This window comes from Thermothielavioides terrestris, chromosome 2 (assembly GCF_000226115.1).
Source record: "Thermothielavioides terrestris NRRL 8126 chromosome 2, complete sequence".
Lineage (NCBI taxonomy): Eukaryota > Fungi > Ascomycota > Sordariomycetes > Sordariales > Chaetomiaceae > Thermothielavioides > Thermothielavioides terrestris.
Genome location: NC_016458.1, coordinates 7,162,080 through 7,175,546, shown reverse-complemented (window position 1 = coordinate 7,175,546; position 13,467 = coordinate 7,162,080). Strand labels below are relative to the sequence as shown.

The 13,467-nt window shown below is 61.2% G+C and overlaps 7 protein-coding genes across 7 annotated transcripts; 4 read left to right on the top strand and 3 right to left on the bottom strand.

Moving 5' to 3' along the window:
• Positions 1–187: 187 nt before the first annotated feature.
• On the bottom strand, positions 188–1,439 carry THITE_2088327 (uncharacterized protein; the record flags this gene model as incomplete). Its single annotated transcript, XM_003653138.1, has 2 exons — positions 188–1,171; positions 1,230–1,439. The coding sequence occupies 2 exons, from the start codon at positions 1,437–1,439 to the stop codon at positions 188–190; spliced, it is 1,194 nt and encodes a 397-aa protein (XP_003653186.1).
• Positions 1,440–1,981: 542 nt separating this feature from the next.
• On the top strand, positions 1,982–3,271 carry THITE_2144336 (uncharacterized protein; the record flags this gene model as incomplete). The annotated part of the gene is made up of 2 exons (XM_003653137.1): positions 1,982–2,603; positions 2,646–3,271. 2 exons carry the CDS (start codon positions 1,982–1,984, stop codon positions 3,269–3,271), a joined length of 1,248 nt encoding a protein of 415 aa, XP_003653185.1.
• A 46-nt stretch (positions 3,272–3,317) lies between these two features.
• Positions 3,318–4,258, bottom strand: THITE_2115321 (uncharacterized protein). Its single transcript, XM_003653136.1, has one exon. The coding sequence runs from the start codon at positions 3,966–3,968 to the stop codon at positions 3,444–3,446; it is 525 nt and encodes a 174-aa protein (XP_003653184.1). The 5' UTR covers positions 3,969–4,258; the 3' UTR covers positions 3,318–3,443.
• Positions 4,259–4,559: 301 nt separating this feature from the next.
• Positions 4,560–6,143, bottom strand: THITE_2115319 (uncharacterized protein). Its single transcript, XM_003653135.1, has 4 exons — positions 5,805–6,143; positions 5,573–5,665; positions 4,908–5,406; positions 4,560–4,828 (listed from the first exon to the last, which is right to left on the bottom strand). The coding sequence occupies exons 1-4, from the start codon at positions 5,845–5,847 to the stop codon at positions 4,597–4,599; spliced, it is 867 nt and encodes a 288-aa protein (XP_003653183.1). The 5' UTR covers positions 5,848–6,143; the 3' UTR covers positions 4,560–4,596.
• Positions 6,144–6,514: 371 nt separating this feature from the next.
• Positions 6,515–10,006, top strand: THITE_2115316 (uncharacterized protein). Its single transcript, XM_003653134.1, has 3 exons — positions 6,515–6,679; positions 6,754–9,605; positions 9,672–10,006. Exons 1-3 carry the CDS (start codon positions 6,666–6,668, stop codon positions 9,788–9,790), a joined length of 2,985 nt encoding a protein of 994 aa, XP_003653182.1. The 5' UTR covers positions 6,515–6,665; the 3' UTR covers positions 9,791–10,006.
• A 1-nt stretch (position 10,007) lies between these two features.
• On the top strand, positions 10,008–11,402 carry THITE_2115315 (uncharacterized protein). Its single transcript, XM_003653133.1, has one exon. The coding sequence runs from the start codon at positions 10,455–10,457 to the stop codon at positions 11,259–11,261; it is 807 nt and encodes a 268-aa protein (XP_003653181.1). The 5' UTR covers positions 10,008–10,454; the 3' UTR covers positions 11,262–11,402.
• A 691-nt stretch (positions 11,403–12,093) lies between these two features.
• THITE_2144331 (uncharacterized protein) lies at positions 12,094–13,217 on the top strand (the record flags this gene model as incomplete). Its single annotated transcript, XM_003653132.1, has 5 exons — positions 12,094–12,106; positions 12,181–12,376; positions 12,447–12,448; positions 12,518–12,562; positions 12,676–13,217. 5 exons carry the CDS (start codon positions 12,094–12,096, stop codon positions 13,215–13,217), a joined length of 798 nt encoding a protein of 265 aa, XP_003653180.1.
• Between the last annotated feature and the right edge of the window lie 250 nt (positions 13,218–13,467).

Here is a 13,467-nt window from a genome sequence, read left to right as displayed (position 1 = left end):
GCGATACAGGACGCAAGTATCCCGAGCCTAGGGAAGAATACAAATTTCTATTCTTATGCAAAATGCGTCTATTCGACTCGAGCATTCACTCGACTACGACTCTCCCCAACCGGTTCCGCATAACTACACAACAACCGCCCAAACGCCGCTCATGTGCCCAGTCCGAACAAACAAGGGAACAAGAATTTTAGATGCCAAACCACATCTTTAACCTCTCGTACGTGTAAAAGCTCGCCGCCGCCATGGGCACCACCTTGGCGTAGCCGATGGTCAGCCCGACGAAGAAGCCCCTAAAGCCGCGCTCCCGCATGATCAGCCTGGCCGTCTCGCCGATGCGCAGCCGGTGGCCGTCGCCGACCGCGCCGCCGACTTGCATCCGCCGCCGGATCACCTCCAGGGGGTACGACGCCGTCTGCGAGACGAGACCCGCAACGCCGCCCGCAAAGAGCTCGGCCCACGACCGGAGCGGCGCCGGCTTGCTCGGCGAAGAGTTGGCCGGCTTGGGCATGGTCGTGTACTGGGCGATGATCGGGAGCCGCAGTAGGTCGCCCACCGTATCATGCGTGAGGAAGGACATGCCGGCGTAGGGAAGCATGCCTAGGAGCGTCGGCGTGAAGCCGCGGTAGAAGTTCACTAGCCCAAACCTCGGGGCGAGGGCCGGCGCGGCCGTGGCGATTGTTGTCGCAGCAGCTCGGGCCGACGGCGCACCGGCTAGCTCAGCTGCTACCGTCGCCGCAGTCGTGGGTGGCTTTTGGTACTGCCGTTCGTGATATATTTGCTTGCATATTGACCGCAGAGACGACCGGTGGTCCTTCTTCGTCTCGAAGGCAAGTCGCACCCTGAGAACCTCGAGGGGGTAGGTGAAGAAGACCGACGTCACGCCCGCCAGAGAACCGCTGATGAGCCGTCGGAACGGAGTTTCCTTGTCCTTTCGGGGAATGACGATGGCACGGATTTGCTCGTATGCCAGGAACTTGATCGCCGCATACGGAAATATCCTCAACAGCGTGGCCGAGTGCCCCCGGAACAGCCCCACCGGCCCATCCTGATGGTAGATCTCCGTGATTGCTGCGCCCACGCCACGCCACGACCCTGCGTACTTGACGAAGTGCGGATTGCGAGACTGGAACAGAATCTTCACTCGATCGAGCGGCGCAACGACCGTTTTCGCCTGTCCGGCGGTGTCAGCAGCCCGGTCTGGCTCTGCTGCTCAATAAGAAACCACTTACCGCGCAGCCCGCTACGCCTCCTGCCACGCCAGACCTCCACACATAATCGAAACTGCGCTTGTCCTGCACCGCCTTGCGCGGAACTCGCGCCTCGTCGTCCGTCGGACAGACGGCGGGCTCCTTTCTCGGGACCACTATCGCGCGAGGAACATCGCCAGCCTCTCGTGGTTGATGTGGCATCGAGGCCCCCGGCATGGAGGCATGGCTCATGAGGGCCGGGGGCATTCCCTCTCCGCGGGGGTGCGCTCCGCCGTTTGCGACGAGGGGCGCTCCGGGGGCTCGGAAGAATTGGGAATATCGAGGATTCTCGGGCCGGTCGTTTTATCCGAGGCGACGTAGCTCTGAAATACAAAGGCGCAATGGAAAGGTATTGTTCTTGAGTGCAGGGTGCAAACGATGGTTGCGGGTTGCCGGCGCGAGGGGACGTTCGGGCGAAGACAGTCGAATCCGGAAATGCAACACCGAACGTCATCTCTCAGCGGCGGCCAAAGCGAGCTTTTTACTGTGCAGCATCCCGCCGCCCGCCGCCTCCACGAAGCCGAGGATTACCGATACCCGGGCGTCCCCCACAAGACCCTGGCCAGTGCCTTGCGAAACCAGGCCAACCAGAGCTCACGCGACACCTTGCCGGCCCCACATTTTACATCTCGCTCCCCCAGATCTGGCAGCGTCCAAACGTCTGAACACTGGAAGCTCTGGGCGTTCCCATTCGGACAGGCCGTCGAGGCCGAGCCGACACTACATTACACAGTATGGCCTCGTCGTGCATTCTTTGGCAAAACAGCCGCAAGACAGTGGTATTGCTGGATCTCCCCCGGTCAATTGAAGAGGCCCAGCTCCCATCCAGTCAGCTGACAGGCGCAAATGGACGACAACCCCCCAGCAAGCTGCGCCGGCTGATATCGGCACTGCCGCCGGCAGCCCCCTTCCCGACCCCGGAGCCCAAGACGGGCGGGGCCGAACTCCCGCCCACGTCAGCCTCAGCGCAAGTGGCTGAGCTGATGACCCAGGCGGCGGTTGAATCCGCGCTGGAGGAGATCAGACAGTCGTACAACGGACCGTGGTGTTTGCCCCGGATCTGCTCACCACCACCGCCGCCTCCGCAAGCCCCGCAACCCCAGCACCAACACCACCCGGCAACAACACCACCTCCGGACTCCGGCCCCGACCCTACCCCTTCTCTTCCTGCCAACCACCCACCACCACCACAACCACCCCTCTACCACCTCCCCCCATCCAGCCACCCCCTCAACGGGCCCCTGCACGCCCTCCGCCCAACCCTCCTCACCGCCTCCCCGCCACAAGGCTTCGACCTGATAGTGCTGGATCCGCCCTGGCCGAACCGCTCCGCCAAGCGCAAGCGCAAGAACCGCGGCGGCAGCGGCAGCGGCAGCGGCGGGAGCAAAGGCAGCGGAGGGAGCTACCGCCCCGCGGCCGACGCGGCGTCCGTGCGCGCCCTGCTGCGCCAGGTCCCCGTCGCGTCGCGCCTCGCGCCCGGCGGGCTCGTCGCCGTGTGGGTGACCAACGCGGCGCGGTTCGTGGAGATGCTGACCGGGAGTCGTCGTGGTCGTGGTCATAGTCGTAATGGTGATGGTGGTGGTGGTGTTGGTGTTGGGGGGTTGTTTGCTGAGTGGGATGTGGAGTTGGTCGGGGAGTGGGTGTGGCTGAAGGTCACGACGGGCGGGGAGCCGGTTGTGGACGTGGAGTCGCGGTGGAGGAAGCCCTGGGAGCGGCTGCTGATCGCGCGGAAGAGGGGTGGTGGTGGCGATGATGGTAGTGGCTGCGGAGGGACGGGGAGAGGGTCGGTTGAGGGGAAGGTGATTGTTGCTGTGCCAGATGTGCATTCGCGCAAGCCGAATCTGAGGCCACTTTTTGAGGACCTGCTGCCGGAGCGGTACGAGGCGCTCGAGGTGTTTGCGAGAAATCTGACGGCGGGGTGGTGGGCTTGGGGGGATGAAGTCTTGCTGTTTCAGCGGAGGGAGTGTTGGGTCGAGCCGGGGGAAGCGGATGAGGATGAGAGCAATACGGGAACAGCGTCGTAAAATAGTACATTGGAAAGATGTGCTCTCGTGCTCCCCGTAGTGGTATAGTACATCACACCTGCTGGTTTCTTTCCCAACGGCAGGCTGTCTAGTTACAAGCAACCGTCAAGCTGCAAACCCTCCTCGCGTCCAGCCCTTTTCTGTCCGCCAGTTTTCCACATCATACGCAGAACTACACCTTGATGTCCTTCTCCACTTCGGTCCATGTGTCGTCCCCTGTTCGCCCGTTTGTCCACTCCCCGCGATCCAAGAACTCCTTCGCCTGCTCCCTGAGCGTCTGCCGCTCCTGAGTCTCGGGACCGCGCGTGCGCAGCGGAATATTCGAAGGATTCATCGACCGAGATATCTGGTCGTCCCTCTCCTTCTGCAGCCTCTTGAACATGGCGTGGTCGAACGCCTCCCGGGCGTCCTCCGCGGGCGGGTCTGGCCACACGAACGGCTTCACGAGCTCGGCGATCATCATCTTCTGCGAGCGCGGCCGGTACCACTTGCCCCTTTGGCCGTCCTTCTGCCTCGGCTGCGGCTGGTTGATGAAGGATCGCACCGCCGTCACCTCGACGTTGTAGACGTGATAGAGGTAGTCGCGCAGGTCGAGCTTGTTGAAGGTGAGCGGCACGACGAACGTCGCCAGGTTTGGCGGCTGCCTCGGCTTGGGCCGGATGAAGGCGATGACATGGTTTGGTCTGCACCCGTGCATCCGAGGGAGCTGAGGTTAGCATCCATCACTGAACAGACGGCGACAGGCGTGGCGCTCGTACAGGAAGATCTGCTTCTTGCCGAATCTGCGCGGCAGTTGTTGGGCTGTAGCCTCCACTGCCGCCGCTGCCGACGTCGCCATGGCTGCTCTAATGGCCGCTCTGTGTATTGGAGCAGCCTGTGAACGGCTCCAGGTTTGGATCAGACAGTTGCTTAACTGGGTGCTGGACCGGCGTCGCGTCCACGATCTCTCAATTCAAGCCGGGGTAGATTTTCTGGGACTGCGAAAGCCGGAGTCGGGCCGGCGCCAGGTGGCGGTTTCGGCGACAGCGGCTTCCGGCAAAGCCCGCCAAGGACCTCCACAGTGGAGCTTCCTGACGTAATCAGCAGGAGTGCCACAGCGCCAGAGCTGTCGCGAACGTTATACTGACACTCACCACAACCACATCGAACGACGAGCAGTCAGGGGCGTCGGCTCACCTCTTCAGTTGTGAAGGAGTCGGGGTTCAGAATGCCAATTGACCTGGCGCTTGGCCGTCATATTCCCACGCTCTAACCGAAACCCGGTCCCGTGTCCCAATCACTGCATGCTGCGTGACACCTGCCACGAGTCTAATGCTTTCATTTATTTACACATCAAGCCCGTCCACGACCACGCCCTTGGTCCAGGTCAATTGCATGACCCGGGCCACCTCGTTGGCGGATTCCTCTGAAACCAGGATGCTAACCAGGTACAGAGCTGCATCCATGCCAGCGGCTACTCCCCCGCTGGTGATCACGCGAAGGCCACCGAGGCGCATCGCGGCGCGCCGGGCGATCGATTCCCGGCGCGAAGCGCTCTTGAATGATACTGATCCCTTCCTGTGAGCTGTGTTAGTTGTGCATCCAGCAGCAGCAGCAGCAGCAACAGCAGGGTCTCGGCATGCTCGCCGATACTTACCGGGCGTTGGGAGGGCGCCCGGCATCTGACTTGCGCCGGATGTAGGGATTCTCGTCCTCGTCTCCCAGCTCGAAGCGCAGGTTATTCACCACATATCGCGCGTCCTCGATGAGGTCGGTATGCTCGCCCAGGTTTCGCTTGACGGCCTCGCTGCACAGGTTCTCGAACTTGATGTAGTAGTCGGGATGGGTCGTCGCAGACAGGCCCTGGAGGATTCCCTGCTGTGCCAGGAACAGGGACCCGGTGGAGACGGAAAGCAGAGTGCGCTCGCGGCTGGGGTCGTTCTGCTGAAGCTCGGCGAAGGCGGTGATGAGGCCGAGAGGCTCAGCCTTCTCCTTCAAGATCTCGTCGGTGTTGCCGCCGACGACAACAAGGACATCGAAGTCATTGAGACGCTCGTGGGCCTCCTTCCACAAAACCTGGGAACCAATGATGGCGCCCTGCTCAGAAAGCACGTTGGGCTCACCCGAAGCGATAGTGAAGTCGAAGGCTTTGGACTCTGGATACGAAGACCCCGGTCAGCAGTGCACATGGAGGCTGTGTGCAAATGGCAGGCTCGTCATGGGACTTTCTGTTCCCTGTGGGGAGCGCGCTGGCGAGGCCCTCGTGCGACTGAGGGGAAGCTGCGGGGTTGTCCTCGGAGGCGACGAGTCGCGGCCACTCACCGGGATCTTTGGCATCGTGCAGGGCCCTGGTCAAGATTTCCAGAGGACCAGCGAAGTCGGTGAGGTTGAACTTGGGATGCAGGGCAAAGAGCACTACCGACCATGTCAGCTGAGTCGTTCCTTTCCTGGCGTCACGAGAGCAGCATCGCAGCGCATGCGCTGCCTCGGGAGTGATTGCGCCGCCGAGACAGCTTGCCGGGAAGGGGAATGGACAAGTCAATTGCTTGCTGACCTTCAATCGGCTCGTCTGCCACTGCAGACGTCTTACTGGCCATCTTTGGCAACTTCTTGTTGACAGATTGAAGAGAATAGTGGCCTAATGTCGTTGATTTCCCCAAGATGCGCGAGGGTATGAGCAAAGTTCACTTTGTACTTGGGACAAGAATCAAAGAAAACTTGGGGGAAGTATGGCTTTGGAATTGGGCTCAGGCTGCTGCAGGTGAACCCGACGTTCTGAAGGGCGCGAGGGACGCGCCACGTTTTTGCTTCTCGACGCTCAGGGGCCTCGAGCAGGGCGGTCACGAGTGCGCTTCAACAGAAACCCCGCCAAAGAGGGGCATTCCCCCAGTGTTGGTCGCTCAGCAGGTGCCTGGGCTGTCCTTCGCACCACTGTCCGCATGCATCAGACGATCAGGGCCCACTCTTGAGAACCTTGGGGTTGGCCCCACCAGCTTTAGCAGTGCGGGGTTGCCGAGCCCTGACCAGGTATCCGTGGAGCAGTGTAAGGTACTCCGTCGACCAGGCGGAAGCTGGGTCACATGGTGGGTCGTGTTGAATTTATCTAGCGTCATCAAGGGGGCTGCAGGAAGATCGAACTGGGATACGGAGTTGGCAAACGCTCGCTTCTTGATGAACTGTCCGACAAAGTCATCGATTGCACCGTCCACACAAGGGTCTCAAAAACGCCGGTTCTTCACTGTGTTCTCGGCTCCTGTACCCGGGCGGGACATATACGATCCTTCCCTTGCTAGGGGGGTTCGGCCGTTCATGTGAAGCAGAACCGGCGTGCATCTGCTTGGGGCTCGTCGTTGACTGAGCCAGCCTCCCGTGCCCCTGTTTTTTCCCCAATTCGCCGCGCCCCGTGTCGATCAGGATGACTTCATCCGGGTATGTTCGCCATTTTGATAAAATCCCCCGGCACCCCGTCAAGCTCTGCTGACCGCCGCGTGCTCTCGACGCAGCTCCACCAAGGAGCTCGCCAAAGCGCTCAATGGCTTCTTCCAGGCCCCGACGCTTCCCCTCCCGTCCGAGATTAACGACATTATTGCGGCCTACCTCGAGAAACATGAGGAACCCGACGAAGGCTCGGGAGAGCGGCTAGACGACGAGTTGTTGGGCATTTGGGAGAAGGTCGTGCAGGGCCGCCCGGAGAAATACGCCGCCTTTCTTGCTGTCTTGCGTCACCTCCATCCAGGGCTCCGAACACCGGCAAAGATTTTCAAATGGTGGGACAAGCTTCTCGACCCGGTTCTGGATCATGTCGGCCGGGAGAAGGGATTGGCGAGGGAGGTTATGACCCACACCCTCGATCTCCTCTCGGCCGATGAGTACGACGACCCCGCCGCCTGGGGCGAGGAGGGTTTGACGTCGGTCGTCGACCGGCTGCTCACGAGGTGGATGCAGGTTCGTGAGGCCCAGCCGGATCTCCGCCCTTCCACCGACCTCAAGGAGCAGATGATCAAGAACGCGCTTATGGCGTTTGGCAAGAGGGATCCTAAGGGCTTCATGGCGGCCTTGAATGGCTACTTTGTCAGGAGGGAGCATCGAAACTCGGCGCTCAGCCTGCTCTGCGCTTACGTGTCCAGCGGGCCGCCGCACTTGCACCTCATCTTGCAGACACCGCTCTTCGTCAACATCTTGCACTCCCTTCAGAAAGACGAATCGACCGCGACCGTCAATCTAGCTCTCATAACCCTGACTATGATTCTGCCGTTCATACCAAGTTCTCTGGGTCCTTTCCTTCCTACCTTGTTCAACATCTACGCTCGGTTGCTGTTCTGGGACCGGAATTCGTATTTCACCAAGCAGCATACCGAGATGGGCGCCGAAAACGACGAGGGCGGCGCTGGGGTTCCTTGGGAAACATCCCTGCTAGATCCCGACTATGACGGACACTCCATTTCCTACCTTCCCGAGTACTTCACGGTCCTCTATGGCTTGTATCCCATCAACTTTCTCGATTACATCCGCAAGCCCCAAAGGTATCTGCGCCATGCGAACAATGCCGAGGATATTGACGTCCAAGCTATGGAGATCCGGGACCGATCCGAACAGTTCAGAAAGCGGCACCTCCTGCATCCGAACTTCTACCATTTTACCATCGAGTCCGAAAAGACCGACATGAGCCGCTGGATCAAGAGTGAGGCAGAGGAGGTTCTGGCCGATTGCATGGCTTTGGTCGTCGACCACCCAGCTGACCCCACCCCTGCTGGACCGGCCATGCCGGATCTTGCCCCGTCTGGCTCAGGCGCAGCCGACGGCCTCGAGCAGGAAATTATGGATCCTGCTCTCCTGGGCAGTTCCGCCATTGGCGGTTCGCCGCATCCAGCGGTTTCTGTGAGATCGCTCCCCGTTAGCGTTACTCGTAGTCCTTCATTACGGCAGGCTTCTCAGTCCAGCCACCCCTCGGGACACGACACGTCGGAGCAGAAAAGTCGGGGACCCGACGATGATAGTCCCACTCTGCCGCCGGACCTTGACCAGTCGCAATCTCACACTCGCGTCCCGGACGCGGCGCCGGCAGCGAGTGCCGTCAAGAGTGGTCTGCACCAATCGCATGCCAACGACAGCGTACCTTCTCTCATGCTCAGCCCTCAAGAGCAAGGGGGTGAAAAGAGCCCACGGTTCCTCCCACTCGCCCATGCTCCCGGGCGCAATGCAGAGCCCACTAGCGGGATTAACGACCAGATAGATCTTCTGCAGCACCACCGGTTCCGCTTAGTTAACGATCTGCAGTATGAGAGGTTTGTCAAACAGCAGCACATGGTACACATGGGGGAATTGCGACGGCGACAAATAAGAGTGTCGGCTACCGAAGCCGAGACGCAGAACCTTGTCATCGCGAACCGCAGCTTGCGGCAGCGGCTTGATGAGGCCAAAAGGGGCGAGGCGCAGATCAGGAAAGAGTTTGACCATCGCCGCAGCATGGCCAAGAAGTGGGAGAGCGACTTGTCGAACAAGCTGCGGGCACTCCGTGAGGAGCAGAAGAAGTGGAATGCCGAAAGTATCCAACTGAAACAGCAGTTAGAAAAGGCGCAAGCAGAATGCGAGAATCTGCGCCGCGTTGTTGAAGAGGCGGAGAAGAAGCGACTCGAATCCGAACAGAATCTCGAAGCGGTTGATATCAGCACGGCCATGATTGAGCGGCTCAAAAGCGAGATTGCTCGGCTGTCGGCCGTGGAACGAGAGTATCAGGGCAAAGAAGCGAAGATGGAGGCCGCCGCGCAGCAGGCCGCCGCGGCAGAAGCGCGCGCACAGCAGATGGCGCTGGAGGTCGCTGCGCGGGAACAACAGCTCAGCGAGGCGACGCGTCACTTCGAGACGCAGATAGAGGACTTGAGAGCGCAACTCGCCAGCGCACTCCAGGAGAAGCCGAGAAAACCGTCCGGCGACGTGGCGGCAGCGTATGAAAGCGCCATCTCATCGGCCCGAGCAAAGCAGACGGAACTCCAGAAGCAATACGACGCGCTCATGAAGAAATACACAGCTCTTCAATCGACGCTGTTGGATATGCAATGCAATGCTAGGCAGCGCGGAGGGAGATCTGAGCCCGATTCATCAGCCGAGGGCGAGGGCGAATCGCTGGCCGCGGCCCGAACCCCGATGGCGATCCGCAGCCGCCGGCGCGGGTTTTCAGACCCGGAGAACGCGGAGGGAACGGCGCATGGCGCGGTGTCACCGCCGCGGGCGCCCATCTCGACCTCGCTTGAGTCGGCATCCCATCGCCCGCCGAGTCCACCAGAGCAAGCCGGGCCGGAGGACGGGCCCGGCTCGGGGAAAAGCAACCCGCAGGCTGAAAGGTACTTTGGCCGAGGTGAGTCGTTCTCGGTTTCCCCGGCGAGAACTTGCCGGGGCAGCTACTAACGTCCCTCTGTATCAGGAGGTGTGCAAAACGCAGCGCGGACAGAGCGCAGGGAAAAGAGGGAGGAGAAGGCCGAGAAAAAGGACAAAAAGGATAAAAAGCTGGGCGGCGGCTTCCGGGGGCTCCGGATGGTATGATGAATGCTGAGATTGGAGACAGGATGTGTCTCGAGCATCAACATCTAGGAGGTAAGGTGAGATGGGAACACGATGATTTGCAGCCCGCGTTCTGCCGTCGTCTGTCCCCTCCCGCGTCCAGGGTACATTGAATGTGTGGGGGATGAGATCTGCAGGGGTTCGCTCCCGTTCCTGTGCCAAGCCTTTCGGGACTCCGCCCAGGTTTACTGTCGCATTTCAAGTGGACCGCCTCCCCAGCCTCCCTCCATGCGCTCGCCCGGTGCGCTGCGCGCTGATGGGATTTGCCCACGACAGCAACCGAGGCAGGAGAGTCCAGAGTTGGCCAGTACTTTTTTTCCTACCTTTTCTTCCAGATTTCTCGGCAGCGGGCGAGTTGCAGCAGGTCGCACGAAGTACGGATTACGAACTAGGCCCCCCGCTTCCGAGGCGCTCCGCAGCAACCGACCGGGGTTGCGATCGGCTTGCGCAGAGGCGCGAGGCGCCTGTCCCACCTGCAAGCGACCGCCGCCTAAACTTGCTGCCTGGTCAGCGCCGCGGTCTCACAACTCGGCGGCGGTTGCGAAAAAGGATGCTACATCTCGCGCGCTGACCGCTGTTTGGGAAACAACCAACACCACTCATCGGCAACTTCTTCATCCCGAGAGTCGCCGCGGCTCCTTGCGCGATGGCACCCGCGGCAAGAAAACAGCCGCGCGCGGCAGCACCGGCACCAGTACCAGCACCAGCACCAGTACCCGCTCCGGACCCTGCTTATGAACCCGCACCCTCAGAAGCAGTCGCAGCATCATCCAACGCCTACATCGACCCCAACGCCCCCGCCGCGCCTCCCGATCCCGACGCGGCTCCCTCCCGCACCCTCGACCTCGTCCCCCGCCAGCAGCCACAATCCCAACCAACAACGCAGTCGCCGGCGCCCGTGCAGACCTCCACCATCCCCGCCTTCTATGGCTCCCTCGACTCGGGTCCGGACCCGGGCGCGGTGGTGGGCATCACGCTCGGCGCCGTCGCCGGCTTCGTCCTGCTGCTCTGGCTCATCTACGCGTGCCTCAACCTCGGCAACGGCGGCGGCCCCAGCGAGTCGGTCACGGTCGTCACGGAGGGCACCTCGTCGGTGGTGACGCGCCGGAGCCGCCGCCACCGCCGGGAGCGGGATACAAGAGCGCGCTCGCGCAGGCGGCAGCGCGAGGAGATGGTCGAGATCCGGCGGGTCGGGTCCAGCCGCGCGCGCGGCGGGCCGGTCATCGTCGAGGAGGTGCGGGTCCGGCCGGCCTCGCCGGACGTCGAGAGGGTCGTGGTGGAGGAGCGGCGCAGGAGCGTGAGCAGGCCGGCGGCGGCGCCGCGGGTCAGGCGGGTCTCGTCCAGCGAGGGCGCGACCGAGGACGAGGTCGTGGTTATCGAGGAGCATAGTCCGCCGCGGAGGCAGCGGAGCCGGGTCAGGAGCGTGGAGAGAAGGTCGAGCGGGTTCAGGTAGGTGGATCCGGACCGGTTCGCGGGCGGGAACGGGTCGATTGTCGAGGTGCGGCGGTCGACGAGTCAGCGGCGGTGAGGGGCGAGGGTGCGGGGTTTGGTACTATCTCTTTTTTTCTTGGTTTTTCGGGTGGATTGCGTCGGGTCATCGGGAGGGGCACAGCGGTGTTTGGGATTTCACAGACAGACACGACGGCGATGTGTAGTACTGTACAGACGGGGTTTTCCAGGTTGGTTTGCGAGCTTGGGAGCGCTATGGGGCTGCATTGGACTGTGTTGGTCGGATTTCAGAGATATGATACCACCGGGCGGGAGCGTTTGTGTTTGGGATGAACGAACTCGGACGGGAGATTTGGGCCGAGAGGGCATGTAGAATAGTAAAGAGCGGTAATGTACAACGGACGGCAGTAAAGACGGAACACATTCCTCGGATGGATCCCGGCCGTGGCCCGCCCCGCTCTGCAACGGTCCGGCATGCCAAGCCTTGGCTCAACGGAGCGCCTGCGCGGGTTTGCTGTGGGGCTGCCGGGGAACGGGCGCATGCAGCAGCATCGATGACATCACCAGTAGCTTGAAGGCGGCAGTCGCAACACACTGGAGGGAGAGCTCTCGTGATGAGAAATTGCGCTGGAGGAACTGGGTGACGGGTTGAGAAGGACCAAATCTCAACAAATAAAGCGTGTTTACCTCGAGTTGGCTCGCATTTCCTCGTGTGTGTGAACCAACTTGCCATCTTCGTGCCCAAGTTGAACTGTCAAAGCTGTCAAACTGCCTTCAGCACTAGCCGCCTCGACCGTTTCGGCTTCAGTTGCATCGCTCAACTTCGACGGCCCATCATGGAGAATCCAGGTCAGAATGCGCTGCCTACTTTTACGTTGAAGTTGCATAGAGCTGGCAAGGTGCGGGCGTCTGACTTCTTACAGCGAGAGAACTCGAGAGTATAGTCTGCACCCTCACCCAGGGGACCCCGGAGGAGCAGCACGACACTATCTACCGCTACTTCGCTCCGGGAGCAACCTTCGAGCACCCGTTCTGCCGCGTGCCTTCGTTCAAGAAACTGCGGGTACCCGGGGTCGGCGAACTGGACTCGCGGGTGCTCATTGCTGCTATCTATAGGTGGTGAGTTCGCACGCCCCTTGGCCATCGCCGGAACCATGTATTTCGTGCTGACAGTTGCGGGCCTTCTTAGGTGTAAGTGCCTGGCCAGCCAGGGGGCGTAGACACGCACAGGTAGACTGAAGCATTGTTTTTCCTCACCAGACAAGATTCTGAGCCCCAGGATCAGTCTCAAAATCGAGTCATGCGGTATGTGCTGGTCGAATCTCGCGGGCATTCCTCCCCCCCCCCCCCCCCCCCCCCCCCCCCCAACATGTCAACAACCCCTGAATTAACCTATCCCTCGCCCTTCTCTTCGGCAGTCGTCGACGAGAGAACCAACATCGCCTACGTGAAGGTTTTCCAGATCTTCTCCATCTGGTTCGTGCCCTTCCACCGCGCCCCCGTGCGCCTCGTCTCGGTGCTGCACCTGGCGCCCGGCCCCGCGCCCTCCTCCGAGGAAACCATAACCCCGCCGCCGCCGTATGACGCCGCCCAGGAGAAGCGCCAGGCCGTCCAGGAGGGCACCAAGCCTAGCTACGCCGCCGTCACCACCGGTCAGGCGGCCCCTGCCTCCACTTCTACTACTTCTTCGCAGCAGCAGCAGCAGGGCGGTGAAGGGCCCAAGCGCTATTACATCCAGAAACAGGAGGACCTGTACCAGGTGACCGAGTTTGTCAAGTTTGTCGCCTTGCGCCCCGGGGCCGCGGTGGTTGGCTTCTGGCAGCTGATCGCTACGCTGATGTGCCTGGTCGGAGCAGTCCTGCTGAGCCCGCTTGTGAGGGCTCCGTGGCAGGCGGTGAGGGCTCCGTGGCCTGCTGCTGGGGCGGTGAAGGAGAAGGCAATGAAGGCGAAGACGACGTAGGATGGGTAGGATAGGGCACATGGAGCGGGCGGAAGGGAGTAGAAGAGGGGAGTGGGCGGATCAGATGAGCATGACCAGGGGTGTGCGCGTCCCAAATTATGATTAGGGTATCTAGGTTGGTCGACGGTGAGCCAGGAGGCGGCTTTTTGACGTTCTGCCGATCTCTTCCTCCTCGCAAGCATCCTACCATGCTTGCTTTGTATTATTGTTGAGATGAGGGTTACATAGTATCTCGTATGGTACGCCCTCA

Coding starts and splice junctions, on each gene's coding strand:
- THITE_2115316 (XM_003653134.1), top strand. Junction 9,606..9,671: donor TGAAAGGTACTTTGGCCGAG/GTGAGTCGTTCT, acceptor CCTCTGTATCAG/GAGGTGTGCAAAACGCAGCG.
- THITE_2115321 (XM_003653136.1), bottom strand. CDS start 3,968: ATGCACGGGTGCAGACCAAACCATGTCATCGCCTTCATCCGGCCCAAG.
- THITE_2115319 (XM_003653135.1), bottom strand. CDS start 5,847: ATGGCCAGTAAGACGTCTGCAGTGGCAGACGAGCCGATTGAAG. Junction 5,666..5,804: donor GGCAGACGAGCCGATTGAAG/GTCAGCAAGCAA, acceptor CATGGTCGGTAG/TGCTCTTTGCCCTGCATCCC. Junction 4,829..4,907: donor GGGCGCCCTCCCAACGCCCG/GTAAGTATCGGC, acceptor CACAGCTCACAG/GAAGGGATCAGTATCATTCA.
- THITE_2115315 (XM_003653133.1), top strand. CDS start 10,455: ATGGCACCCGCGGCAAGAAAACAGCCGCGCGCGGCAGCACCGGCACCA.